Consider the following 27,981-nt stretch of genomic DNA (forward strand, 5'->3'; position numbering starts at 1 on the left):
CACATTTCACTTTTTTTATAGTCAAGATTAATCTGGGAGCTACTTAAAGCTGCAGTTTGTAAGTTTTTTTTTTTTTTTTGTGGTTTCATTTGGTCAAAAATCCATAATCATCTTATTACATTGTATTGCATATTGTAATCCAAAATGTTCTGAGTGGACGGTGAATCTCTGCTCCTTCTCCTGGCTCTGTAAATGAGCTTTAGAAATACATGTACAGGAGTGTGACGCTGGACTTCAGCTGCACGCAAATGACACTATGTGACCGAATCCGACCATCAGTTCTAAATATCTGTCCAGACCCGACCCGTCAGGGTGCCGTCGGGCATCCACCCTCTAGTATCAGCTGTAAACAGTTGATGCACACCCCCGCGGCAGCTTAGCTGAAGTTACCTTAACTACCGTGGTGTCCCCGTGGAATCTGATTTCTAGATCCTGCCCTATGCTCCTTTAAATAAAGCTGAATAAACACGAAGCCAAATACAATAATTCTGAATAAATTAATTAGGAATAATTAATTCCAAATTAAAAAACTTTGATGTAACCGTGGCCAATGTTGCCAAACATCTGAGAGTAGAGCCAGTAGAAGTCTCTAACGTGGGTTACACGGCAAAACAAGAGGAAAAAGGAAAACAGAGCTCTGATCATCTGGGATCAGGAGGTGGATAAGCGGCTGCTTGTGAGCCTCTTACTGTCCTCACAGCAGCGAGTGATCCAGGCGTTTATCATGTCTCTACATTATAGAACATCAGAAAACTCTAAAATAACACAAGTCTCTACGTTTGTTACTACTCTCTACAGAGAAAATAGTCGCAAAAAGTTCCACAGTGCGCGCATGCACAAGGCCGGTGAGGTTCGTTCAGGAGGGGAGCAGGAAGCGCCACACGATTCTACATGCCACAGCATTAACAAGTCAGCACAGATTTAGAAAATTGTCTAATGGAAACGTATAGAAATACTGTATGCTAGATCTATTATGACATAATTAACCATTTTGCATGTGAAGACTTATGACATGAATTAATGGTTTCCTCCCAACATTGAAAGAACAAGACTGTCAGGTAGATTGGAAAGTCTAAATAGCCTGATTCTAGTTAAAGGCAGTGGGAAAAATAAGTGTTTCCCTGACTTCAAGCAAACTTATGTTGACAGAGACCAAATCCTACTTAAAACCTAAACCAATAGTTTCTTCACTTTGATCCTCCTCCTAATCTGAAACAAAGACCTTAAAATGTAAACACCAACACTGATACTTAATTCAATGTATCCAAAGAATAACTGACTAAGATTTTGCTGATGTTTTGTAAACGTCTACCAATACCTAATGCGTGGGTGGCCTGCAAATCTCTCGACAAAAGAATAACATGCAGAGACATAAATGAAGCAGAAATGTTGCATGTAATGAAACAATTTTATTGAATCTTCCAGTAGAGACTTGATATTCATTGAATAAATCTGCTTTTCTGGGAGTTTTTTTTTTTTCTTCTTAATTTTTTTACTGAGCAAAACTGAGAGAAAAAATTATAATATTGAAAAATAGCAACATGTAAAAGTGCAGACAAAAAAAAAAAAAAAAAACATGTTCAAAAATACAAAAAGAATGTAAAGAGTATAACAGTTTGAATGCAAAAAAAAAAAAAAAAAATAATTGGTAAAAGCATACAAAAAATGGATGGCAACAGCTGCATTTATTAAAAATCAAAATCAAATCAATGAATTAAAAAAACATTTTTTATGAACAATTCAACCAGTTTTGCTCAGTCGAGGCAATGAAGAATATGAGACACAGTCACTGACATGTTTATGTTCTCCGTGAGGCTTCATGTTATTCTGCTACGGCGTGCAGAGAGGGACAAACTAATGTGTGTTCCTCTGCTTCGTCTCATCATCAGCTACAAGTATTTAATGTGTAACACTACACTAACCAAACTAGGCTTTGCAAAAACAGACCGCACGGCACATTCTCTATTAATGAATACATCTAAAACACTTTCTTTTTTGAAATTCTTGAAATTCATTTGAAACACAATATGAGCAATACTTTTATGACTGAAATGCCCTTTTAAATCCAAGCCCCATTCTGAACACTTAAACCTCCCCAAAACGTTGTCCATGTAGTATTTTCTCTTATGTGATGTGTGCATTACAATTGGATGTCTTTAACTTTAAAAAAAAAAAAACACGTTAACGCCACCAAAGTAGAGTTTTTAAAGATGAATAACATCTTTATGCTATACAAGTTTCCTTAACAGTAACTGCTACATTTGTACAGTTCATTAACCCCATTTCTTTCCAGACTTTGTGCAGTCAGTCAGACAGTAATAAGTGTCTAACCAAAGCTCCAGTGACGTGGAATGTCCTGTGATTATTCTGATGACCCACGTGTTGTAAATAGGACTTTCTGAGTGAGTGTTGAAGATACAAAGAACAACAACTAAAAAAAAAAGGGAGTCGTGAGAGCGAGATCCAAGAGGATGCTTGCATGGTGGTGAGTGTGATGATCTAATTATTACAGTTGGTCACAGAGATCAAGTATCTTCCAGTTGCATCACGCTCACGTTGCTCATTTCTCTCCCAGTCTGTAAGTGTGCCCAATTCAGACGTCCTTCAAGTAGAGAACAAACCTTCCCACTCTAGCATCCTGCATGACCTTACAGATACCAGACTAGTTTGTGTTTCAGGCTGAAAAATTCAGATCCAAACCACAAGCTGATCTGGGACAAGCTCGCCATTTACTCTTGCTACTAAAAACAAAATGCTGGGGTGTGGACGATAACAGGGCGAGGGATTGAGAGGCCTAAGAAACCGAGGATATGGGATTATGAGGGGAGCCCATCTGAGTTAACACTTTATCCAGCCACTGCAGAGGACCATGCAGGTGGATCTCAATCCAGCAGGGGGTGCTGGTCACATCTTGACGGTGATATTCTGCTCCCCAACCCTGAAACACAGCAAAAACATAACATGTGAAATAAAGGGGCTGATTTATTATTTACAAAATGTGTTGCACATTTTCTAAGCATGTATTTAATGTTTATATTTGTACATTTTAAATTATTTTTTTTTTTTTTTTTTTTTTTCTTAAACAGTTTTTTTTTTTACCTCTTTTTAAATGTTAAATATTATGTTTTATGTTTTCTCTTCTGCTCCGTATTTTGAATAGCTTTAAAAAAAACAAAAAAAAAACAAACAAACAATGAATCAATAATTATCCATATCGACTGATATAAAACACTTATATTGTGATACATTGCAAAGCAATGTAATTATTTTACAATATGGCTAAATGGCTTTTTGTTGACTTGCATCTTTACTAGCGTCCAATAACACAATCATGATTTTAGATTAAGAGTTAAGCAACAATTAAACACCTTCTTTCACAAAGAACAGATACACATACATGTACAGTCCCCTCCATGAGTATCAGAACGACAAGGTCAAATCCTTTGTTTTTGTTCTCTACTGAAGACATTTGGGTTTCAGATCAAAACATGAATATGAGACAAAAGTTCAGAATTCCAGCTTTTATTTCATGGCATTTACATCTAGATGTGTTAAACAACTCAAGACAGAGCACCTTTTGTTTGAACCCACCAGCAAAATGAATGGAACAGACATGATTAAATTAATTTAAAGTGAATAACATTTAATATTTGGTGGCATAACCCACCCATCCATCCATCTTCAAACCCGCTAATTCCCGTTTATCAGGGTCGCGGGGGTCTGCCGGTGCCAATTGGTGGCATAACCCTTACTTGCAAAAACTGCATCAAGCCTGAGACCCATTGACTTCACCAGACTGTTGCATTCTTCATTTGAAATGCTTTTCCAGGCCTTTACTGCAGCCTCTTTCAGTTCTTGTTTGTTTCTGGGGGTTTATCCATTCAGGAGATAAAATGCATGCTCTATTGGGTTAAGGTCTTGGCCATTTTTCTCCCCCTGATGAAGTCCTTTGTTGTGTTGGCAGTGTGTTTTGTTGCATGATGAATCTTCTCCCGATTAGTTTGGATGCATTTTTCTGCCAGACAAAATGGTTTTGTGAACTTCAGAATTCATTCTGCTGCTACCATCATGAGTTACATCATCAATAAAGACTAGTGAGCCCATTCCAGAAGCAGCCATGAAAGCCCAAGTCATGACATTACCTCCACCATGCTTCACAGATGAGTTTGTGTGTTTTGGATCATAATCAGATCATTTCTTTCTCCATACTTTGACCTTTCCATCACTTTGATAGAGGTCCATCTTGGTCTCATCAGTCCATAAAACTTTGTTCCAAAACTTTTGTGGCTCATCTCTGTACTTCTTTGCAAAATCCAATCTGGCCTTCCAATTCTTTTTCCTGGTGAGTTGTTTACATCTTGAGGTATGGCCTCTATATTTCTTCTCTCGAAGTCTTCTTGGAACAGTGGATTGTGATATCTTCACGTGAGCCTGCACTGTGGAGGTTGTCAGTGATGTCACTGACTGTTGTCTTTGGGAGTTTCTTCACAGCTCTTACGTTTCTGTCATCAACTGCTGTTGATACCCTTGGCCAACCTGTTTGATGTCTGCTGCTCAGCACACTAGTAGTTTCTTTTCAGGACATTCCAAATTGTTGTATTGGCTATGTCCAATGTTTGTGCAATAGCTCTGATCGATTTTCCCTCTTCTCTCAGCTTTAAAATGGTTTGCTTTTCTCCCATAGACAGCTCTCTGATCTTTATGTTTGCTTAACAGCAAATGCAGTTTTCACAGGTGGAACCCAAAGCCAAAAATAAGAACTATTTAATGTTTAATCAATCTAAAAGGCAACACCTGAGCAAATAGAAACATCTATCAGTCACATGTTTCAATAATTTTGCTCACTTGAAAAGTGGGTGGGTTCAAACAAAAGGTGCTCTGTCCTGAGTTGTTTAACACATCGAGATGTAAATACCATGAAATAAAAGCTGGAATTCTGAACTTTTGTCTCATATTCATGTTTTGATCTATTTTTTTAGTCTTCTAATGTATCATTTTTATTTGTTTTATTTTATTGTATAAAGTTCTCATGTTTGAGGTTAAAATATATGTACCCCTAGGCCTGGGCAATATATCTAAATTTAAGATATATCAAGTTTTCTATTTTGGCGAAATAAAAAATCACAACATCGCCTACATCAATATATTTTAATTTTTGTATTAAAATACTCATTTAAGGAGTCTCCTCTTTCTCTACTTCTCAGAACATGAATAGCACAGTTAGATGGATTTCAAACGCAGACCTTTCCCTAAACAAGCCACACTGCAGAACTCACTCACACATGCTGTCCCTTAGAAGAGACTTGGTAAGACTTTATAAAGTTAAAAATATCAAGACTTAAATCGTATATCGGTATTTTGAGAAAACATAGTAGAAATATACATTTTGATCGATAATGCCCAGTCCTAGAAATCAATTGGTTAATAATAAATGGGTCAGTTTTTCTCATACCTATACTGATGCTGACTATTGCTGTGTTGGGACACACCTAGCTTGAACAGCTTCAATGCTTCTTCAGCAACTTTACAAGCATTAGGAAGACATTAATAGGACATTTTCTATAATTCTTTAAAAAGCCTATTTGTGCACCAATGTTAAACAACAATCCAGCGCTGGACACATAAAGACAATCAACAGTTCACACAATCCATCACTCCTGCAACATGTTGCATACCTGGTGAGAACCTACACTAGTACAAGGAGAACCTACAAGCCCCACTCAGATAGGTCCCAGGAAACTAATGCAAGCATATGTGCTGTAAAGCAACGTCCAACCAATTAAACAAGTATTTTGTTCAGGCAATTGGCACACATAGAGAAATGCATCAAGTGGCCAGATGTACAATCAAGTTTAATCACTTAATCCAATAGCTTTTTACAGAACTGCATTCATTTATTTTAAATCACACAGTGGTTTGAGGCGCAACACAATGAACAAAGATTAAATAAATCTGTGTACAGTCGGCTGTGAGATAGCATTTCAGGATAAAAGATGGGATTTTGTGGCCTTATCTCTAGATTTAGTTTAAAATAAGACTTTTCTTAATTACTTTTCTTGAAAGAAACCATGGCTAGCAAGTGTTCTTACTTGTGTTCACTGTGAGACTCACTGCTCATTTTGTTCACTGGTTTGCTGTATTACCTTTTCTTTAGCCAACACATTTAAAATAGGATGATTTACAGTCTTTCTCAAATTTGAAAAACTCATTTAAAAAGACAAATGCTAGATTTAGAAATGCAGTGAAAACTGATTGGATAACATTGATAAACTATACAATTTATTTCCTGTTTAATCAGCTCACGTTACAAAGTAAAGAGTATAAACTGCCAGCTTCGATACCTTGACGAAGCTCATGCGAATGGTGCACATCTTGGTGAGCTCGTAAACAGCCTCAAAGCCGTGATTGACGGACTGGGCCAGCAGCTCTGCAAACTCCTGGTTGTTGAAGATCTTCAGGCTGCAGCCGCTGGGGATCTTGCACACAGTTGTTGGATGGAAGCCATGGTGGAAGTTACAGTTGCGACTTTGGACGAAGATACTGCTGTCGCTCAGACACTCTGCGTACACCTCCCCTCCCACGTAATAAAGATGGACACCTAGAAGAGAACGCAAAGCAATGAGTTCTGTGCTTCCAGTTGCTGCTGATGCAATAAACTCATTTGTTTTTTACTGCATTCCTGCCGATAAACAATAGGTTTACAACAGGGTTGCGGACAATTATGGCATGATTATAATCGTAATTTAAAAAATCTGTTGCTGTTGTAATCATATTTAAATTATAATTGTATTTAGATAATTGACTTTGTAATTGTAATTGCCATGAAATATCTATAAAAATTGTCAATTATAATTTAATGCAAAACTGGGGAACGATGTTACAGTTCTATGTACAGTTCTACACAAATGTAGTTAAGTATTAAATTATGTTTCATATGAAGCTTTCCCACATTTTACCATTTAAATTATTTTTAAATAAACGCAAAAAAGGTTCATATGCCCACACCAAAAATATTAAAAAACATATTTTCATTGATTAGGAAGCATAACAAGGTAACCAATAGATAGGAAATAAGTTAGATGATAGACACTTGATTTTAGTGTATTTTACAGCTGATTTATTTATCATAAGAGATGCTAACAGAAAGCTAACACAAGAGGAAGGTTAAGTTTTATGGGGTTATTTATTTAAGAATCAGTAATTGTGAATAATTGTAACTGAACTTTGGTAATTGAGAATATAATTGTAACTGAACTTTAGTAATTGAGAATATAATTGTAACTGAACTTTAGTAATTGAGAATATAATTGTAACTGAACTTTAGTAATTGAGAATATAATTATAATTGACTTTCTGAGAATAAAAAAAAAATATTGTAATTTAATTGTAATTGGAAAAAATGCTGGTTACTGTAATCGTAGTTGAATTGTAATTGTGCATGGGTAATTAAAATGTAATTGTAACTGAAAAATGTAATTGACCCCAACCATGGCTGTTGATGCTATAAACCGATTTGTTTTCAACTGCATTCCTGCTGATACAGGTTTCCAATGCTGCACCTTTGCCAATATGCCGCCGAGTGTTCTCAATGGTGGAGTTGCGGTTGACGTTAGAAAGCAGGCCGAGACAGAACCGGTTCCGGTTGTTGGAGGGATCTGTGAATCCGTCGACGAGCACGCTGGTAGACGAAGCCTGAAAAGCCTCTCCCACACGGTTGTTGAGCTCGTAGTAAACGATAGAGCACCAGTGCTTGGGTTCCTCATAGGCCACAGGCTGCACATCTGCTCAGGAAACACAACAGCAGGGGTGAAAAAAAGAACAATTTGGCTTCCCATGCGACCAAAGAGGATACTCAATCAAACAATTCATGTTCAAACAATGTTAATGCATGGTGATTGTTTTATAGTCGTTGGTCGGCTGAAGAAGCAAAACATGCTCTCTCTCTATCTGCTGCTTTCCTTCAAGTGATCGAAAAAAGACGTAAATCGATCACAATAGCCACGTTTACATGGGAGCTTTAATTCCTCCTTAATTCAGAATAGAAGTTAAATCCTCTTGGCACTGACCTTGTAAACACTTAATTCTGAAGGAAAATATAATTCAGAATGAAACTTAAATCCAAATTAGGTGGCTGTTTTTTTCCAATTTAAATTTCAAATTAAATAATTGCTCTATCTTGTAAACGTTTACTTCAGCTTTAAGTTAATTCCGGTGTTTCTGCGCATGCTCGGCCAGTCGCAATGACACGCGGTGACGACATAATCCAAGATGGCGGCCCGGACCGGAGTCGAGGCCATTTATTTAATAAGAGCCGGAAAACGGAACAGGCTTCACCGGACGGGTAATACTAAAACCTGGAGATGAATTAAATGTGTCCCACGTACTGCAACTTTATCATTTTACCTGTTGTTAGAGCTACTGTCTTTACCAGGGAGGGAAATAACCAGGAAATATTTATTTGTAATATTATTAGTTCCTATCTCCTTCTCCTGCTCCAAGAACCAAAGTGAAACCGTATGATATTGTCGAGCTGCTGCTTCAAAACTACAATAAAAATCAAAGTGAAAACATTTCTCATGTGGTTCTATGTTGGAGCCGATAATAAAAGGTTTGTTGTGTGTTTTTTCCCGACAGACGTGAACATGTCACGTTTGCCCCCTGTCCAATCAGAACCCTTCCCAACCCCCAGACCTCAAGCTGAATTTAATAAAGTTGAGTAAACCTGTTTTACATGTAAACCTCAATTTCGAATTACTATTTCCATGTAAACATGAAGCAGAACACTTTAATTCCGAATAATTTCATTTGGAATAACTAATTCCGAATTAAAAAAACATCATGTAACTGTGGCCAATGTTGCCAAACATCCTCCCACTCTAGCTGGCAGGTGTGCTTTGTCTGTGCCCTTCTCTGTGCATATGCACAATGGAAGTCGGTGCAGCCTGTACAGGATGCAGCTTGAGGAAAAGAACTTGAAAATTCCACTTCCAGCTAACAAAACTTTAAACAGGTCTTCCCGCTCGAGCTGTCACCATGCGTGGGTACAATCGCAGAGCGGCCTTGGAAGCAGGATGATAAACAAATGTTTTCTGGGTGATGTGGTGAAAACTGAAGCTCACACAAATGTCCCAAAGGCTTTGTCAGCAATGGAGCCTTTGTCATTAGAACATATCTTATTATTAGATCAGACAGTGATGGCAGGACTAAGTGACCTTTTTCAGATTTGTAATCATTTTTTTTCTTTTTTTTAATCTGTTCACGTCTCTTTTCCAGCTCAAATGGATTTTAGCATCTGCACCAGTTTTACAGGCCCTCAGTAATACATGCTTTTACTTCAGCGACTAAACCTTGAGTTAAAATTTAATTAAATCTCATTTCAAGCTCAGTGCTTTGGAAACCACTCCATGTCTTTTGGTACAAATTTAGGATGCAGTGCTCGGATGTGTCTGTTTACAACAGTGCAATCCAGACCACAAATAGCTGTAATTACCAGACCGCACATCATGAAAATCCAAAGTAATTAATGAATCTTATCGTTAAGGCGTTTAAACAACGACTACCACCAGCGGAGATGACTTAAACCCGCTGCTTTTACATGCCTAATAAAACTGATACGAGGTGGTGCTGAGACTTTGAGCTTCCCTCGGGCATGCACCGACACACAAAGCCCGAGTAATTAAACCCCTGCTTTATCATGACCTGCCACTAGGAGGGAAATTTAAAAAAGTCCATGATTATGGGCGGGGCTCCCGGAGCAGTTAAGACACGCCCAGTCTATACTATAAAATCTCCAATGAACAATCTATGCACTGCTAACTATAGCTACTCATTACTCAATATGCCTCTCTATTCACTCTTCTCTCAATCCAACCTACTCACCATATATTGTAGAAACCACAGGTGCTAGTTTCTATAAAAGGGGCGGGGCTAACAGTGTTTGTTTTGTGACGCAAGATGGTCCCAAAGCATCACATGATCTTGTTCTCAGCCAATAGCAAAAATCAATTGTAAAAGCTGAGTTTCACCCATAGAGGGCAGTCACTCTGACATTTTACAACTAAATATGCCAAATTTAAATACTTTGACTAAAATGTTGAGAGTTGGACCAGGATCAATCAACAGCACTACTTCATACCCAAATACAGTTGTATTCAGCAGAAAAAAGTGGTTTTGAGTTTTAGTTACTCTTTAAGGGAACATGGACACTTTCACACACTGGTTCTCTTTCTTCAATCAAAGAAAAGAACAACAACAAGGTTTCTTGAAAATCTTTGCACCTGCACACCAAGGCAAGCCAGCATAGATAGCATGATTTTACAAGAAACAGATGAAGTCAAGGACATGCGTGTGTGTGAACGCATGCATGGGGCAGTAACTGTAACTGTTGTAGTCACCTGGACGGTTGTTGGTCTCCAGGGGCAAGGGTGGAGCCAGGAGGTTGGTGTCCATTGGCTGTGGGCAGTCCTGAGTCATCTGCTCCTCAGGGGGCATGTAGGCAGGAGGCGGGGTCTCTGCGTCAGGAGGAGGTCAAAGAAAAGATTATTGTTGATTGTTGCATTGAAAAAACATTGGATGACTAAAGGAGCAGGATCTCACCTGGCATCTGGAATGGACTGCCAGGATCTGAACTGGATGGAGAGTGAGGAAAGGTGGCACTGCTACCACTCCCGGGTGAGTTCGGGTAGCTGTTTCCCGGTGAATTAGGGAAAGGAATAGTGTTGGTCTGAGGAAAGGATTCTGGGAAGGTGGCGTTCTGCGGCATGTGTGGCTCGTTCTGCTGCAGTGGGTTGCGGAAGCGAGGCAGCATCGTATGCTTGGCGTTGAACTCACTGTTCCTCGGTACCAAAACGGGCGGCAACACTGAGGAGGGTGAGAGGTGGATATGATAAGTCCAAAAACGGTTTCACCTATGACACCACAAATCACTCCTTAAACCAAAAAATGTTTTTCAGGTGAATTGAATAAAATAAATAAAAAAATGAATTGAAAAATAAATAAATTAAAATAATCAAAAATCTGGAAATTTTAATCCGATATCCGATATTCCTTTTCAGGCTAATATCGGACCAATATCCGATATCGGTATCGGATCGGGACACCCCTAGTATTTTTGTTAACAAAGAAGTGTGTACTACTCGTCTTTCATTTTGGATCAACTTTCTGTTGAACTATCTAAAATATACAGTATAATGACTATTCATTAATTTAATCATTTACAGTAGCTTTTTATTGACACACTTGTGTTTATTTTATTTTCAATAATTCCTAAAATTATTGCTATCTTTTATCAGTTAATTGTTTTTTTTTTTTACTATTTTTGCTTAAATAATATAAAATAAACTGTAATTGTAATGTTCCCTTATGTAGCAAAAATAACAAAGAGGATATTATGGAGATGAATGGGCAGTGGTGACCTAATTGTTGAGGAAGCGTGCTTGTGACCCCAACTGCATCCAGCTCGTCATTGCAAATAAAAACTTGTTCTCAGAGACTTATCAGGTTAAATGAAGGGTAAAAAATGAAAAGGAGTAGCTCTAAACAGGGCGTTGCCCTTCTGACTTGCAGCACCCACGTGACCCCTTCCTTAAAAGGATCAATAACTGTTAGAAAAGTATGTAAATTATCTACAAACAAAGGGTGTTTGTATTAATAGAAAGAGATAAGAAAAGTCACTCAGTGGTGAAATCGTTTAGAATGTTAATCTTAACCAAGTGACTGAATTCTACAGTAAAACTTTCTTTCTTGCCTTTTTTTCCAATAGAAATGAAGCAGCTCGTTCTGATCTGAACACATTTGTCTTTTATTGAAATTGTCTGTATGTTGTTTCTCAGCTGGGACAGTTCCTAGCTTCTATCAATCCTGATACAAACATATTTTACAGGCTGGGATAAAGAGATAGAAGGACAGGCTGATCAATACATGGATGGATGAATCTAATCTATATTTATCTCTTCTTTACATGTTTCAGGTCGTGTTCCATGCATTTACAAAAATGGCAAAAGATACAGGGGAACTGAACAAAAGCCCTAAAGGTCTCCAGAAAGGTTTTCTGGCACTCTCCACTCTTCAACGTTCTAATCGCAGATGTCGCAGCATTTTTTTTTTTTTTCAAACGTCAGCTTCTAAGCAGTTGGCCTTAGCCAGCACTATTTGACTGAGACTCTCAGATTTCTGCTCTGAAAGTCTGTTCCTGTGGAATTCATCACTTGGGGTAAATATCCTGTGGAGGGCCATTCAGGTGCATACCACAGAGAGATTTGCTCCACTTGTGTCTATAAATACCTGCTCTGGCCAATAAAATGTTGCAGCTGAAAATGTTGATAAGGCTCCCGCTGCAGTGGGTCTGCAGGAAGCCTGCGTGTGTGTGTGTGTGTGTGTGTGTGTGTGTGTGTGTGTGTGTGTGTGTGTGCTCGCTGCGGCAGGCCCGAGCCATCAGACGCCGTTTAGGGGGAGCAAATGGACAGCTGTGGGGTTGTGCTGAATCGTGAGGGGCTATTCACAGGATGTGTGTGGGTGGTGGCGGGAGAGGGACGATGTAATTGTGTGTGAGGGGGTGTAGTGTGGACAGACAGGTGCTGTGGGGTTGAGACACCTTCGCTCTTCTAGTCGCTGCTAAACAAAACGTGTGTTAGACAGGCACCAACTTTTTCCTCCCATTGTGTAGTGGGTGTCAGTCTTCCTGTTCCAGCCAACATCAGAGAAGTGGTGAACACAGTCAAGAGGTTGTGTGTAGTATGTGTGTGCGCGCGCGCGTGTGTGTGTGTGTGTGTGTGTGTGCAAAAAAGTACATTTGTGCATTTCTGATTTCGCAACACATGCCAATACGGGTGGGTGTCTGTACGTGGGTGCGAAAAAGGAGTCCCTGCAGAACAGAGTATGTCCAAGACAAAGCTCCCATTCTCCCCCCCCAACGGAATTTCCTGTTATACACACACACGTGCGCGCGCGCACACATCTCTTTACACACTTACCAGCACCCTGCACACAGCTGTTTGTATCGTGTCAGCTGACTATCGTTTTCAGTTTGTTTTGTCTCATTTCTACAGTTAGGGTTGAAACACAATGTTTGTTAAAAAATGTGAGGACATCCCTCCTGGTTTTATGTAATTATGTAATTACGTTCATTATAGAACTGGCTTTTATCAACGATTCGCTCCTTCTGTTTTTGTCAGTGCTCTCCGAATGAAAATTAAATAAAGTGGCAGGGAAAGAAACTCTGTAGTGGGAAAGAAAAGAAGAAAAAAAAAAAACAATGAATGGAGAGAAAATATTAAGCGAATTGTGTTGACATGTTTTTAAAGTGAAGCAAAATTAAAAATAAAATAAAAGTAAAAAAAACCAACAAACAAACAAAAACAATAAAACGATGTTAACATAAAAAATCTGCCTATCAAACAAAAAAAAATTCAATCTGATTCAGCACAAAAAAAAATGTGATACACATTATGATCAGTATTTAACAATTTGATACACATTAAGTCCATGGCTTTCAACAATTTTACCTGGTTTCTTACTTGCCTGTGTTGCTTCTGCTGTATAACTAATGTACTTAAATTTGAATATTGCTTTTCTTTTTGTACTGTTTTGTGCAGTGCATATTTCCTCCTGACTTTTTTTTTATTATTTCTGTTACTTTTTTTAAAAACCTCCTGCGGACAGGTGTTGTAAATTAGCACGTGTGCTAACACACTCAAAACAATACATCTGGATAACTAATGGAATTGTGAAGTCCATATCAAATAAAGGGAATTAAAAACAAAAAAAAACAAAAAACAGAGCAACAGCAAAAGCCACAAAAATATAAATAAAAATCAGTATTAAGATTTTAATGCAAACTAGGGCTGCACAATTAATCAAATTTTAATTGTGATCGCGATTTTGGTTGCGATGATTAAATAAACCTGATAGTCTGCAATATTTACATTTATAATATGGGTGCTGCACTCTAATAGTGTATTCATGCAGTTAGCCTTTGGTACATTTTAAATTCTTGGGTAAATTTTTTAAGTTTCTTTTCAGATATAATTCTTATTTAAAGCTTCATGTTGCACTGTAAACTGTACACATATTGTTTGTTTAAAAGTAGTGTAATAAAAACGTTTTTTTTTTTACCAAATATGATAAATAATTGTCATTATATTCGTGATTACAATATTGATCAAAATAATTGTGATTATCATTTTGGCCATAATTGTGCAGCCCTAATACAAACCCATTTTGAAATTTAAAGAATATTTAGACCTTGCATTTATCATAATAATTATTATTGGTAGTAGTAGTAGGGCTGGGCAAAAAAATCAATTTAATCGATTTATCAAATTTGTACATAAAAACAATTTTTATTTTGCAAATTTGATTTAAATTTTTTTTTTTTTTCCCCAACACAGTTTTTTCTGACTTTTCCGTCCTTGTGTGTTACCGTAGCGCGATGTGAGCCAGTCCCCTCTTTGTTTACATGTGTTTACCCTTTGAGTAGGCTATATGTGTGCCACAGGCATGTTTCATTTTTTATTTGCACTTTGCTGAGATGCTAAGGGAAGAGTTTATTTTTAAATTGTAATGTTATATGTTATAAAATATATAATTATCTGATTCCTTAATCAGAAAATTTAAGCTACTGTGAAGTTGCTGTTGCACTTTTGCTTAAACCTGTGTTAAAGCTTGAAATAGTTGAATGACAGAGTCCTTTTTATTTTGGGATTGTTCTATGCATTTTAACTCTTGAAGACAATCACAGCAATAAAGTTGCACTTTTGACAATATATCTGATGTCTGCAGTCATTTTTAAGTGCATTGGGAAAAAAAAATCGAAAATTTCTTCAAAAAAATCTGAGATATTTATTTTTTTTGGCAGAATCGTTCAGCCCTAGTTAGTAGTAGTACTAACATCAGTGAAAAAATACTTTGAACATAGAGTTGATGTTACTCACCTGGACTGTCCACCCGTTTGTAGTGGTAGGGGTTGATGCACACATCCTTCTGTTTGGAGCCGAATGGATACTCACAGCATTCCAGGGCCTTCAGCTCATGGTGGGACTGCAGGTCAGGCCAACGCCACACCCGACAATAAATGACATGAGGCAGACCCTTCCTGTGGGACACCTGCAGTCGTCCATCCAGCGAACGAGGGATTGTCACACAGTTACTGGGCTGACCCGGGCAGCTGAGGGCCCGCTCCAGCTCCTCCATGGCTCCCTTCTTCTTTTTCAGCTTTTTAACCAGAGCGTCCACTGCCTTCTCCGCCCACTTCTCCTCCTCGTCTCCTTGCTTCCATCCCAGCAGCCGTTTCACAGCTGGGCTGGTGAACGAGAAGAGCGAGGTGACGTTCATGTCGGACAGGCCGTCCTCCTCCTCACTCGTACAGAGATGTGAGCAGTGATGAGCGGCAGTCCAGCCTCAGAGGATCAACGGTTAAACGTGGTTTGTAGGTCTTTCAAAGTCAGATGATCCCAGTATGTGAAGACTGGAAACGGTTTGGATCCTCTTGACAGACTGAAAGAAAAAAGAAAACTTTTCTTGAGCATTTGATGGTCAGGTCCATCTCTCGTGGCAAACATAGATAAATCAACTGACTGTATTCTCCTTTTGAAACCCCTACAGTACTGACACCTAAAACCAAGAGCCTGAACCGCCCTTATAGGGGATGAAACAAAAAACAATAATAAATGTCAGCATCATTGCTGATTACCATCATAGTAGTCAAAGCTTCTGGGAAACTGACACATGAGGTCACACCTCGTGTAACACAAGGTCCAAGCAGACATTTTTCAGATAGCTTCACATAGCTAATATGGCTTGTCACATTACCACAGAATGCCAGTGTCATGTCACGTAAAGGACTTCATGTACAGTACAGAACCTTTAAGAGAAAAGTTCTGAAAATGTACTTAAGTTAATAATTTTTCTGAACCTGATTTATTTGTCAGGGATGCAATCTTTGCTATTTGCTATTAAAGCGTTATTAAAGGCCGAAAAATAGAAGTTTGTTATTTCACGTGAAAAATGTATTTCAACTTCTCATTACATCAGGACTACTCTTTGTATTTACTGTCCTAATGAAACTTTATGGTAAAATAGCATTTCAATCCTATGCTTCAGCATTTATTCACATGGCATCCAGTTCCTTGGATGTAACGGATGTTTTTTTTTTTTTATTAAGAAAACCAGACAGATTATACTGAATGGATTTAGACATTGCACTAACCAGTTAGGGCATCTGGTTTTCCGTGATTGCAAAAAACGAACGAAAAATACGAAATTCACTTCCTGAAACGGAAATGGCAATTTTGTTGTTTTTGTCAATTTTTAAATTACTTTTATTGTTAGTTGTTTTTTTTGTTTTTTTAAAGAATTAAGCAGAAATTGCATTATGACACTGAAAATACCCTCACATGCCTGTTTTAGGAAAATATCACACATTTACACGCCATTTGTCTACGTAAACGACCGGTCAGAGAGGCGGAAATGTCAATTCTTGTGCACAATTCGACGTAATATGTATATATTATATTATATAATGTCTATATTTAGCAAGTGTAGCAAACGACTGAACCTTAAATTTAGTGCTAAATCTCACTCCATCTATAGTGTGCGCTCGCATTGGCCCATTTTTGCTGTGTATAAATATGAAATTTATGACAACAGTTTACTCCTTTAACCATATTAAGCATGTTTGGCACGATTTCGGCAAATGTATTAACCTGTAATGACATCTGATTGAGAACGCTGATCAAATGGACGTGTAAACTGACAAGGAAATGGCACAAAACTGGGTAAACTGAAACTGAACTCCTCTCCTAACACCTTTCCTTAACCCCGTGGATGACATCACAGGCTTAAGGAAAGGTGGATAAAAAAGGAGATAGGAGGGACTATTCGGACAGCCTATATTTTTATTTTTACAATTGGTCAAATATGTCAATCTCCACAACTGCACGTGCCTTCTAAAATTAAATCTTCCTGAAAAAAAAGTTCTCTTAGTAAATTAAAACCTAAACATGTTCTTCTAAAAGTGCTTTTTATCGCATATGCAGCTTCTAAATAGTCTTTCAGTTGAGCTACCTTTGTAATTTGGGTTGAGTATCCCTTTAGGTATGGTTAACCAAGATATCACCAACGTCAATATTACACAGGTGTTTAATCTATACTCTATTTGGGTTACAATACTAAATGGTGTGTGTATGTATGTTAAATTATTTACTTTGTGTGGAAGATTTAATATTTCCCGCTTGGTTTGTGATCACAATACACTTTTGGAGGAACTCCAAACTGAGAGGGAAACCCCATCACTTACACTTGCTTGCTTTTAATGCACTATAACTGAAGATTATACAGTGTTGATATGATTTTCAGCAACAAAGTGAACAAGCAAAGCGCCCTTAGAACACCTGTGACAAACAAAAGACTGGTTTTTGGTTGGCAAAATCTGGCAACGTGTAGGAGAATTAAAAGGAAGTGGAGCCCAGGATTAATGTTCCCATTCATTGGGGTCCCACAGGAGCAATTCAGTAGCCAGAAGGTGCATGGATTTGAGCTCTTAAGAGGGAAAACATGGGTGCGTTGAGCTCATTTGATTTTCACTTCATGCCTGAATGAAATTTGGGAGACAAAACATAAGTTACACAGCAGAGGTTTTCTGCAAATAAATGTGCAGATGCAACTCTGAATTGAATAAGCGACATGTCTGAAATCCAGCAGTAGTTACCGATTCTGACTCATGGGTGAGGATGCATCACTCTCTGACAGTAAAGCTTGCACTGTATTGGATTTCATCAGAGCAGGAACAAATACATCATTTGGACTGCTCTGTGGTTATTCCTGGCCCTTCAGATTATGGGATGAATAGAGATTTCTATCTTTGTCGGCTACTGCATGTGAGCTTCATGCAGGAGGACAAACAGGGAAGTTTGATGCGAACAGGTGTGCGTGTGTGTGTGTGTGTGTGTGTGTGTGTGTGTGTGTGTGTGTGTGTGTGTGTGTGTGTGTGTGTGTGTGTGTGTGTGTGTGTGTGTGTGTGTGTGTGTGTGTGTGTGTGTGTGTGTGTGTGTGTAGTAGTAGTGAGTCCATTACCACTTACTCCTGCCAACAACACTGACTGGAAAGCTACAGCCAGTAACTATAATTATCCATTTGAAAAACATTGGCTGAGGCTCATCCAAAAAGTGCCAAACTACAAACACACAAACACACACACACACACACACACACACACACACACACACACACACACACACACACACACACACACACACACACACACACACACACACACACACACACGGGTTCATACAGGTGGAAACACTCTTTGCCTGATCATCATCAACAACTAAAGCCCATACGCTGATATCGTGTGGTTCAGGATCTTTGAACACTAAACAACAAACCAAAGACTGACAGAAATCTGAGGACTTTCCAACTCATTTTTCACCACACATGGAGAACAGCTCACTTTTGACTAAAACACACAACTTTCTTAACAGTAATAGTGTGAAAATATAGCTCTAATATAACCTCATTTTCTCTGAACTTTCCTGCTTCAATACAATACTAGTATCTGAGATGCTGATATTTGATATTATTAATGGACAAAATTAATTAGCAGTAATATTATACTTGATAACATCAACACAACCAAAAGCATTTATATATCAATGGTCCGAAAAAATCTTTTTTCTGTTTACATGGTTTGTTACTGTGACAGGAATTTTTTTTTTTTTTTTTTATATATATATATATATAAAATTATTGATTCAAACCATTTCCATATATTGAATTATCAGATTATATATTTTAAAATTGAATGCTGTTAGTGTTGGTTTTCCTGTTAGTGACTATAGCAACATTAGCACACTATGATGACTAAAGGTGCTATTGATAAAAAAAAAATAATAAAAAAATATGTATATCATACAGCTGTGAGAATGAAAAACAGCAACAACATTCTGTGTCAGGGTCACCACATAGGCACATACTGGGTCACTCTAATCTACATTTAGCCACAGTTCTGATTTAATGGTCCAACAGTCCACACCATTAACACGCATTTTTGTATGTACCCCCATTCTCATAATTCCAAATTTAAGTACCCCCTTTGTCCTAACCCTAACCCACATCTTGCTCAAAATACTATAAAATAAACAAGTATAGAGCATAATGATGGAATGAATGAATGTTAACACACATTTTAAAGAATGTAACTTTGTAAATAAGCGGAATGAAACAGTATTTAGTGGCTCCTGAATGGATTTATTTCTACAGTTTTTCTCATTTTTGGTCATCTCCCACCTGGCGTGGGACCTGTAATACCATCGCCTACCCCAAGGGGTACATGTACCCACATTTGAGAAACACTGATCAATAACATCTAGACCTAAAAATCCTTTAGTGCCCTTTAGCTGCAGCTGGAGGCCACATCTTCTGAATGTTTCCAGCCCTGACTGTCAACATCTGGATGTTGGTTTGACCGCAGACTGATTCAAAGACGCTGGTAGGGCAACATGTTACTTAATGCAAGTTTGGAGTTGTAAGTGAGAATCAAAATAAAAAGATGCCAATATGACCAACTATGTACAGACTAGAAGAGGGGCCGGCCACCTGGGGTTCTGGAACCACTTGTGGCTCCCTTGCCCCTCCTCCGTGGCTCAGTGACCAATCACTGCTCCTCTCTTACCATCAAGTCAAGTTTCATTGTGATTCAACATAGATGATCCACGTTTACTCTGAAATCTCTGTAGTCGGGCAGACTATGCAGTGTTGGAACTGGCACAGAGGGCATTTCAGTATGTGGGCGTCCCTCCTCCAACCCATCAAGGGATCTGTGTCGTCTAAGTTGCCGAAGCCTCTGCCGGTCTGATGTGTTCACTAAAAAGTTGCATCGTTTAGACAAGAAATGTGACAATGGTGGTCTGAAAGCTAGCTTGGCGATAAGCCACAACGACTTCCTTACTTTTTGTAAGAAAGTGGGTATGGTAATGCTGTCGTTTCTGCTAACTTCCGCAATTTGAAAAAAAAAAAAACCCAAGCCAATCAGAGCCGTACAGAAAGAACGTCATATCTCCTGTGCCAAGCATCGTCAAAACAAACATAGCGCTTGCCACGAATGTTTGTTTTGACATTAAATGTAACACAGACCTGCATTTCACCCACCTGGTAAAACAGAGCAGGAGCAAGGAACACGAGCGTAGAGGAAAGACTGGCAGATGAGCTACGACAGTACCGGGTCACCTACACCTTTAAAACACGTCCCAGGAGTACAAGGACTACAGAGAAGGGCGCCGCGGATGTACACTCGAGTATGTTTGAGCATTAATGATTGTGGAAAATGCAGGATTTTAATGGAGAGTGTGCTGATATCCGGAGTTTCTGAGAAACGTCTCGATGTCCCGCCCTAAACAGCCTCACTTCCTCCCACTGCCTCTGCCAATCTACCAGAAGCCACGCCTCTATTTTTCTGCATGTGTATCGCGGACCATAACAAAGTAGCATCGGGTCGCATTGATATAGGTCTATGGGTCAGGTAAGAGCTGTTTGCTGTGCACAGTTCCGCATTCACTTTGATTGACAAACTCAAAAACAGGAAGTCAAAGCCTATTGGCTGGCACACTCGGTGATCGTTTACATTTGTATAGGGGTCTATAGGACGTAGGAGGGACTAATATACATGCAGTATATACGGCAGTAGACCATAGTGAAACACTAGTTCGGCATTTTTTTGCATTTCAAAAGAATCATACATAAACATAGATTTCTCAGAAACTCCGGATATCAGCTTTAATAGTTAATGGACGTGCTCGACAGTAATTAGTATGAAAGGGGACAAGTTTAATACAAACAGCCGTTAATTTTGCCCTTTGCGTTTCATAGCAAAAACTGCCCACAGTCCAACATCATGTAAAATATCATTAGATGAATCCACAGCCTTGCTGACACACAGACACTCACACATTGAAGGACAGTGTACATATATGCATACATGTTCTCTGTGTGTTTTATTATTAATTCATTAATAGTCATTGATCTGTGGCTCTCAGCCTTCCGTCTGTTTGGTGGGCGGGGCTTAAGTGGCTCTTATGATGCTAAAGGTTGCCGACCCCTGTACTAGAATATGTGTGATGCAGTTTTTACTTTTCATGTGCCAACCTTCTGAACAAGTATTACAGAAACTGGTTTCACTTTAGTTTTTTTACTGTTTCATTGGAGGTATGCTATGTTGTGCATTGCATTTTTATTTTTTGCTTTTGTGCTGCTAAAGTTAGCAGCAGCAGCAGTGTGTGTGTGTGTGTGTGTGTGTGTGTGTGTGTGTGTGTTACTGATGCCAATGATGATGTGCCATGTGCAAACAGAGGGAGGAAATTGTCTCCAGACTTAACCATTCGATGTTTTGGCTGAACTGCCTCTGTTATGCAACACTGTCACTAGCCAAACTTTCTGTAAGCCGAGATATTCCAAGGCTTCATCCCTCACCTTTGACTCAAACAGTGACGAGGCTTACGGATGCCTGTAGTGTGCTCTCCCCTCTATAAAGACTGAAACACACACCAACATTTACACAACAGCTCTATAAAAAAAAAAAAAAACCTCCATCGGTGCCTGAAGCCGAGTTCAAGCGTGAGGTCTCTCTATTGCGTTAGCGGCAGCCTGTTATAGCCATCAGTTAGCCCAGCGTACAGAGACTGAGGCTAATGGGGGCGTAGAGTGGGATCATGCGACACTGACAGGCGGAGGCTTTGACCCTCCAGGTGCGAGCAACACCAGCCTCATGGATCATTTTGCACTGCTCCAGTGTCTCTTAATCAATTTAGGCCTGGGCTGCAGAGGATGAGGAGGCAGTAATGATGCTCTCTGGACCCTCCCAGGGGAGGCAGCATTATAAAGAAGCTACATTATTTATCAGCAGGGTCCTGGATGGGGCCTCCATTAACCCCCGCTCAATGGAGTCACTGGCTATAAACAGAGGAGTGCAGGAAGAAAAGAGGGTGATGGATAAAGAAGGGAGGAGAGGGAGAAAGAAAGGGGATGGTGAGAGTGATGGTGAAGCCACAGATCCAGACAAACTGAGCGTTTCAGTGACTGAGACAGAATCAGGAAACTCATATATCAGGACTCTCCAAAGAGGAATCCTAACTGAGGGAACCGTAAAACAAAAATCACATTTTAACTAAATGAAGCCGTAATGGAGGACAGGAGAACATGAGGACAAATCAGACAGAAACATCATCCATTGATAAGACAAGTGGCCCAACTCAGGGTCCAGCAAAAAAGCAGTAAAACCTTTATGTCTGACCTTTTCTTTATGACTGCTCAAAAATTTCACAATAAAGTGTTGCCAGATATTGAACGCAACACAGTGTAGTGATGATCACAATGACTGGTCTTACAAAAGTGAGTGAAAACATGTCTTTCTGGTCTCTAAAACATAGAATTGACTTTAGAAAACTGCTTGGAAAAGATCATATTGTTATAACTGTGTATTTTTTTACTTATATTAACATGGATGACATTCCTGACACAGATATGACCAAATATATCTTTATTTTATGAATATTGAAAGTATGTCAAACAAAACATTTTAAATTTAGTCAAAGTACCTTCTTTATTTTATTTAAATGCTGATTTTACCTAAATGAAAAAATACAAATATGAATTCATATTAAATATTGTATATTGTAGTACATATTATATATGTATGTGTAGGTTAAAAATGGCCTAATGACCATAGAAAACAAGCGGCTTAAGTTGTTTTTTAAAATTTTCTTCCAAATGAAAGTCAAACTTCTACTACAAAGTACATTTATGGTCCAAAGACTTCAAAAATATTAACATTTCACTTGAAATTTCCATCATACAGTAAAAAATACATTTTGGTAGGCACACAAATTTGAAATGTAATTGTAACAATTGATGGATTTATTTTATTTTTTTATTTTGTAACTGGTTTGATTAAACAAAAAACAGATTTATTTTTTTAAAACAAACCTCAATTGATTTTTTTTAATTCTTATACAATACTGTATTTTTTAATTTTATTTATTTTTTGTAGTTGTTTTTTTTTTCCAATCACAGTTAACTAAATTAAGCTTTTCAAAGTTAGAAAAAACTCATATTTTGCATAAAATGCAGAGGTCTCTCAGATTAAACCCCTAAGAAACTGAGTAATACAGACTTATTACTTAATGAAGATTGTTGGAAAAATTTTACGTCATTATTATTGCTTACACTTATGTTATGAATATTTCACATTTGAAAATAAACCATTTTTCTTTATGAAGCAATTTTACAAAAATTTAAATAAAGTATTAGCACCAATTCACACTGATTGCAAATCAAACTATACAGTATATCAGCCACAGCACAATAATCAGTTAAACACACTGGTCAATTTGTCCTTCAGGCTCTTCAAATACTCTTTAACAGGGAATCCGATTTGCCATTTTGATTTTTTTTTCATTTCCCTTTCAGAGTTAAACCTTTTCAGAATCAGTTTCCCATTTTCATTTTGTTTCAATTTCTCACCATTCCCTATTTAAATGACTATATTGGCTATTACACTTCCCGAAATTGTACCAAACATGCTAAGTAGCTTTAATCAAGTCAATTACTGGCATCAAATGTATATTAATATTCTTTAGGTGACTTATAGAAAGGTTACGCTGAATATACGTTACTTTACTTCACGAGAGCTTTAACGTCTGTTTACTACACACACTGACAGGAAAAATACTGCGGAAATGCGCGATATGGTCCCAAAACATTGAAGTGAGGATTTACTCCATGTAGGGATGTAACGATTCACTCAACTCCCGATACGATTCGATTCACGATACTGGGTTCACGATACGATTCTCTCACGATTTTTTCATTTACAAAATGCGACTGTAGACAAATTTTTTTTTGGGGAAAAAAACTAGAAAATACTGTATTATTTTCCTTTTATTTTTCATTGTCAAAAGAATTCCTTGATAAACAATTCAAAACAATGCAATTTAACTAAAAATAAATCTTGAATTAAATAAATAAAGGAATAATACAAATGAAAATGAAGCCTATTAATTTAAATTCTGGTTCTATAATAAACAATGCAAAACTGCATAATAGTTCTTTTTCTTTTAAAAGTGCAACTGAAAATGTATTTTGTGCCTTAACAATTGGACTTTAAAAAAAAAGAAAAACGTCATTGCACTGATTTACGTCATATTTGTTTGGACCAGCAGAGGGCGCTGGTAACCCAGTGGTCGGTTGGCATGCAGATATCTTGCAGTGAAGAAGAGATGCTATGCTAGCAGACAGAGCTAATAGAAAAACGTGACTTTTACAGATATTCAAGTAATATTACAGATATTCTTTCGGTGCTAAAGGGGTAATGAATCATTTATTAACATATTTAAGAGTAGAAGGCAGCCAGAAAGAAAGTATTAGCAGACTCCGCCCGCCGCCAACACTTCCGGATGGCACCCTCTGCTGGTTAAAAAAAGTACTGCGATTCAATTGTCAGAAAATCGATATCAACCGTGATACCTATGAATCGATTTTTAACTGCCTTACAATTAATCGTTACATCCCTAACTCCATGTCATAACATGGCTTTTTCCTATTCATTTTTAGAAAATAAAATATACCACCCACTAGAGTAGGGATGTCCCGATACAACTTTTTCAATTCTGATATGATACCAATACGCAGCCTTGAGTATCGGCCGATACCGATATTGATCCGATACGATATCAGCATGAATCATACATACTTGTATTACTTATTTTGTAGTGTGAAATGTTGATTAAGTGATGTTACTCAAACAGAGAACAATAGTCAGCAACAGTAGGTTACTTTGTTGGAGCGGAAAAAGTGCTTATATCTGTGATTTAGGATGCAGTCCGAAAAAATCTGATATTAATTTTCTGGCTGATATCGAACTGATATCCGATATGAATATCGGATTGGGACACCTCAACACTAGAGTAGTGACAGGCCGATACATCGGCAAATTTTTGCGTTTTTTAACATGTATCGGCATCGGCTGATGCGGAATGCAGCATTCGCCTATCTGCATTATTTACAGAGAGCAGACTTTTTTTTTTTACTTCTTCTTGTTCTACGTCACCTGTTTTTAATATTTGTTAAATATTTTTCACTTGTTGTCGTTCTACCTCACCTTTGTTCATTTCAATAAATGTTCCTTTGTTTAAAATTGAGACTCGTACCATATGTTATCATCATTGTGTAATTATTTTTATGTAAATTGAGGGAGAAAAAGTAGTATTGGCTCAAGGAAATTGGCGGTCCGTATCGGTCATCGGCTAAGGCTGATGGAAAAAAAAATTGTTATCGGACCTAAAAAATCCATATGGGTCGATCCCTACACTTACTAAACATTCAGTCACCTGTATTCCAGGGGGAAAGTAGTAAATGCGTGATATTGTTCCAAAACAGGTATTTCTGTGCCATATTGTGGCTTGATTAAAAATAAATAAATACATTTTAAAACACACAGTTCAGATTGTTTTTATCATTTCAGAGGGTGAAATCTCTTCTCCATCTTCCCTGGCTCTACTCTAGCCTTCCTCTTAAAGCAGAAAGCTGAATCTCTACTATGGCCACTTCTGTCGATACATTAGCGTAGCTTGAAATAACCGCCGTCAGGCATGAGGGGATGCCCTCACTGACTAGACATGGCATTGACCTGGAAGGCTCTCTCAAATCAGGGTCACCAGCACTTGCTTAACTCCTGAGGTTAATGCTAGTGAGTGACATCTTTGCCTGCATGTCGTATTTCACACCGACACAGAAAATTACTAATAAAATACTCCTCCACATAGTTGTCCTGGTATGATTCAGTCTAAAGTGGGATCGGATTCCTGATATCTCAGACACACACGCATATGTCCATTGGAGACATAATTAGCAAACGCATGGGTTTTCCAGCAGCTATCCCAAACACGCTCGGCACTCAGTGTTGGGCTTGTGTTGTGTTGGGGTGGACACCTCACCCTAACACGGCAGGGCTGTGTTATTCCCACCATGCAGACACACAACTGCGTGGCTACAATAGATACTCTCCATCACGATTAGGGCTGAACGATTTTGGGAAAATAATCTAATTGCTATTTTTTTTTCCCCCTCAATATTGCGATTGTGATTTAATATGCAATTATTTTTTCAAGGTCCTCTTGTCATGTATTTTTCAATGAACACAAGCAACAAATCAATCTGTTTCATAATAAACAATTTCAGATTTATTTAAACTTTAGATAAATATAAAACATATATTTTAACAAATCTGCGGCTTCACCTCTTCAACATATCTGACTCACTTCACGTTTCATGAAACACGTAAACATGTGGACTGCACTTGTTAAACACTCTCTGAACTTAACAGGACAGTCTATAAATAAATAAAATAAACAGATTTATACAAAATAAAATAAAGTTTACAAATATCCAGTCAGTAACATCACACATACCAAAGTGCAGGAAAAGTAAAGAGAAAGAATATCTCCTTTAACCAATTGGAGGTTTTTTTTTTAAATAAATCAAACTCCCAATGAACTTATAAATAATTACTAAAAAAAATAAAATGAAATAAAAATTGCAGCCTTTGCGATTAGAAAATCGCGTTTTATGATATCGCGCAAATATCGCAAATGCAATAAACTGTTCAGCCTTAATCACGATCACTTTTTTACACTGTAGTTATAGAATATAAATGCTGTTTATAGAATGGCAAAACGTCCCCCACATAGACAGATGGATGGATAGATTTGAATGAATGTCAGGTGGGTGCATGAAGGCATCACACCCTCCTTTTCTCGAATAATTATCGTTTAAAATTTCCGACAAATCAGCGTTCCTCGAGAATAGGGAAAAACGATCTAAGGCCTATCACTCACAAGGACAAATTCCTGTCCTTTGAGTAATCTGATATGTCATCTGCAATAATGTCAGGAGACTGAGCTGCTGTGGGTCTTTCTCTGTCTTTCCTGCACACAAACACATCCTGGACCAGTAAAAAAAACATCAGCAAGCAAACAGAACCACTGTAAAACACACCTTTTCCTAAATGACAGAGTTTGTCTTCATCAGAATGGTGCAACAATGACATCATTGCATTGGTACATCACTCATTTAAAGGTAAGAAATCAAATAGCGAGTCACCATGGAATCATTTCGAGGTGTGTTCGCTGACTAATGATCAACCAGTTCAACTCTAGAGAGGTTCAACACTTCACTATCATCACTTTTTCCAATTTGTTCAATTTAAGAAAAAGTCATTTTGAAATCATCAAAATCAAGAAATGTAGAGATTTCTTAGTGTTTATAATATATGGAGCATTGTGAAAGCATTATCAAAGGAAGGTTTGCTTATCAAGTAGTACATTGATTAATCAGGATTAAGGAGATGAGATTGAATGATTATTGATCCAAATCATGTATTAATAAGATAAATAAAAAAAAGTATTTTTGACTTCTGCTGAAAAGGAAGCACATTGTTTATATTTACAGTAGTCTATAGGCTAAATTACAGCAGTACTATTATTCTTTATTCCCTCTAATTAAACATTTTTAAGACACACATGAAGTTTAAAGACTTATTCACTAGTTTATAGATAAATGCAGTGATTGTAGTGTGACTATAATGTAGAAGGAACAAAAAGTTTCAAATCTGACAAATACTTTTGGACAAATACCCGCCGGGAGCGAGTTTCTCACAAACACCTCCGTGCACAGAGTGAACAAAAACGCAATAGCACACGTTTCGCTCTGTGTGTGTTTTAAAAACAAATGTTTGAGTAGAAGTGAGTAGTTTTACGGTACCTGAGCAGCCCGTCCGTGTCCAGGCTCTCCGCTGAGCTCTAGTCCTCACTCCGCTCGGCCTGGCGTCAGTCAGTCGCGGAGCCGCTTCACCCTCCGCTGAGCGCCAGTATCACGCCGCGGGACGCAGGCCAACAAGACAAGAAGACCTACTTTTTACAGATTCCCAAATACTGA

General features: G+C 38.0%; 1 protein-coding gene across 1 annotated transcript; it reads right to left on the bottom strand.

The window, feature by feature from the left end:
* Positions 1 to 1,660: 1,660 nt before the first annotated feature.
* Positions 1,661 to 27,903, bottom strand: smad1 (SMAD family member 1). The gene is made up of 7 exons (XM_028451557.1): positions 27,808 to 27,903; positions 14,931 to 15,492; positions 10,597 to 10,860; positions 10,395 to 10,511; positions 7,560 to 7,781; positions 6,342 to 6,598; positions 1,661 to 2,938 (listed from the first exon to the last, which is right to left on the bottom strand). The coding sequence occupies exons 2-7, from the start codon at positions 15,328 to 15,330 to the stop codon at positions 2,795 to 2,797; spliced, it is 1,404 nt and encodes a 467-aa protein (XP_028307358.1). The 5' UTR covers positions 15,331 to 15,492; positions 27,808 to 27,903; the 3' UTR covers positions 1,661 to 2,794.
* Between the last annotated feature and the right edge of the window lie 78 nt (positions 27,904 to 27,981).

This window comes from Gouania willdenowi, chromosome 1 (genome assembly GCF_900634775.1).
Source record: "Gouania willdenowi chromosome 1, fGouWil2.1, whole genome shotgun sequence".
NCBI classification, from domain to species: Eukaryota; Metazoa; Chordata; class Actinopteri; order Blenniiformes; family Gobiesocidae; genus Gouania; species Gouania willdenowi.

What these genes read in the sequence shown, in the direction of transcription:
- smad1 (XM_028451557.1), bottom strand. Translation starts at nt 15,330, where the DNA reads ATGAACGTCACCTCGCTCTTCTCGTTCACCAGCCCAGCTGTGAAACGG. An exon ending in CAAACGGGTGGACAGTCCAG is followed by an intron (nt 10,861 to 14,930) that starts GTGAGTAACATC and finishes CACCCTCCTCAG; the next exon opens with TGTTGCCGCCCGTTTTGGTA. An exon ending in CAGTCCATTCCAGATGCCAG is followed by an intron (nt 10,512 to 10,596) that starts GTGAGATCCTGC and finishes CTCCTGACGCAG; the next exon opens with AGACCCCGCCTCCTGCCTAC.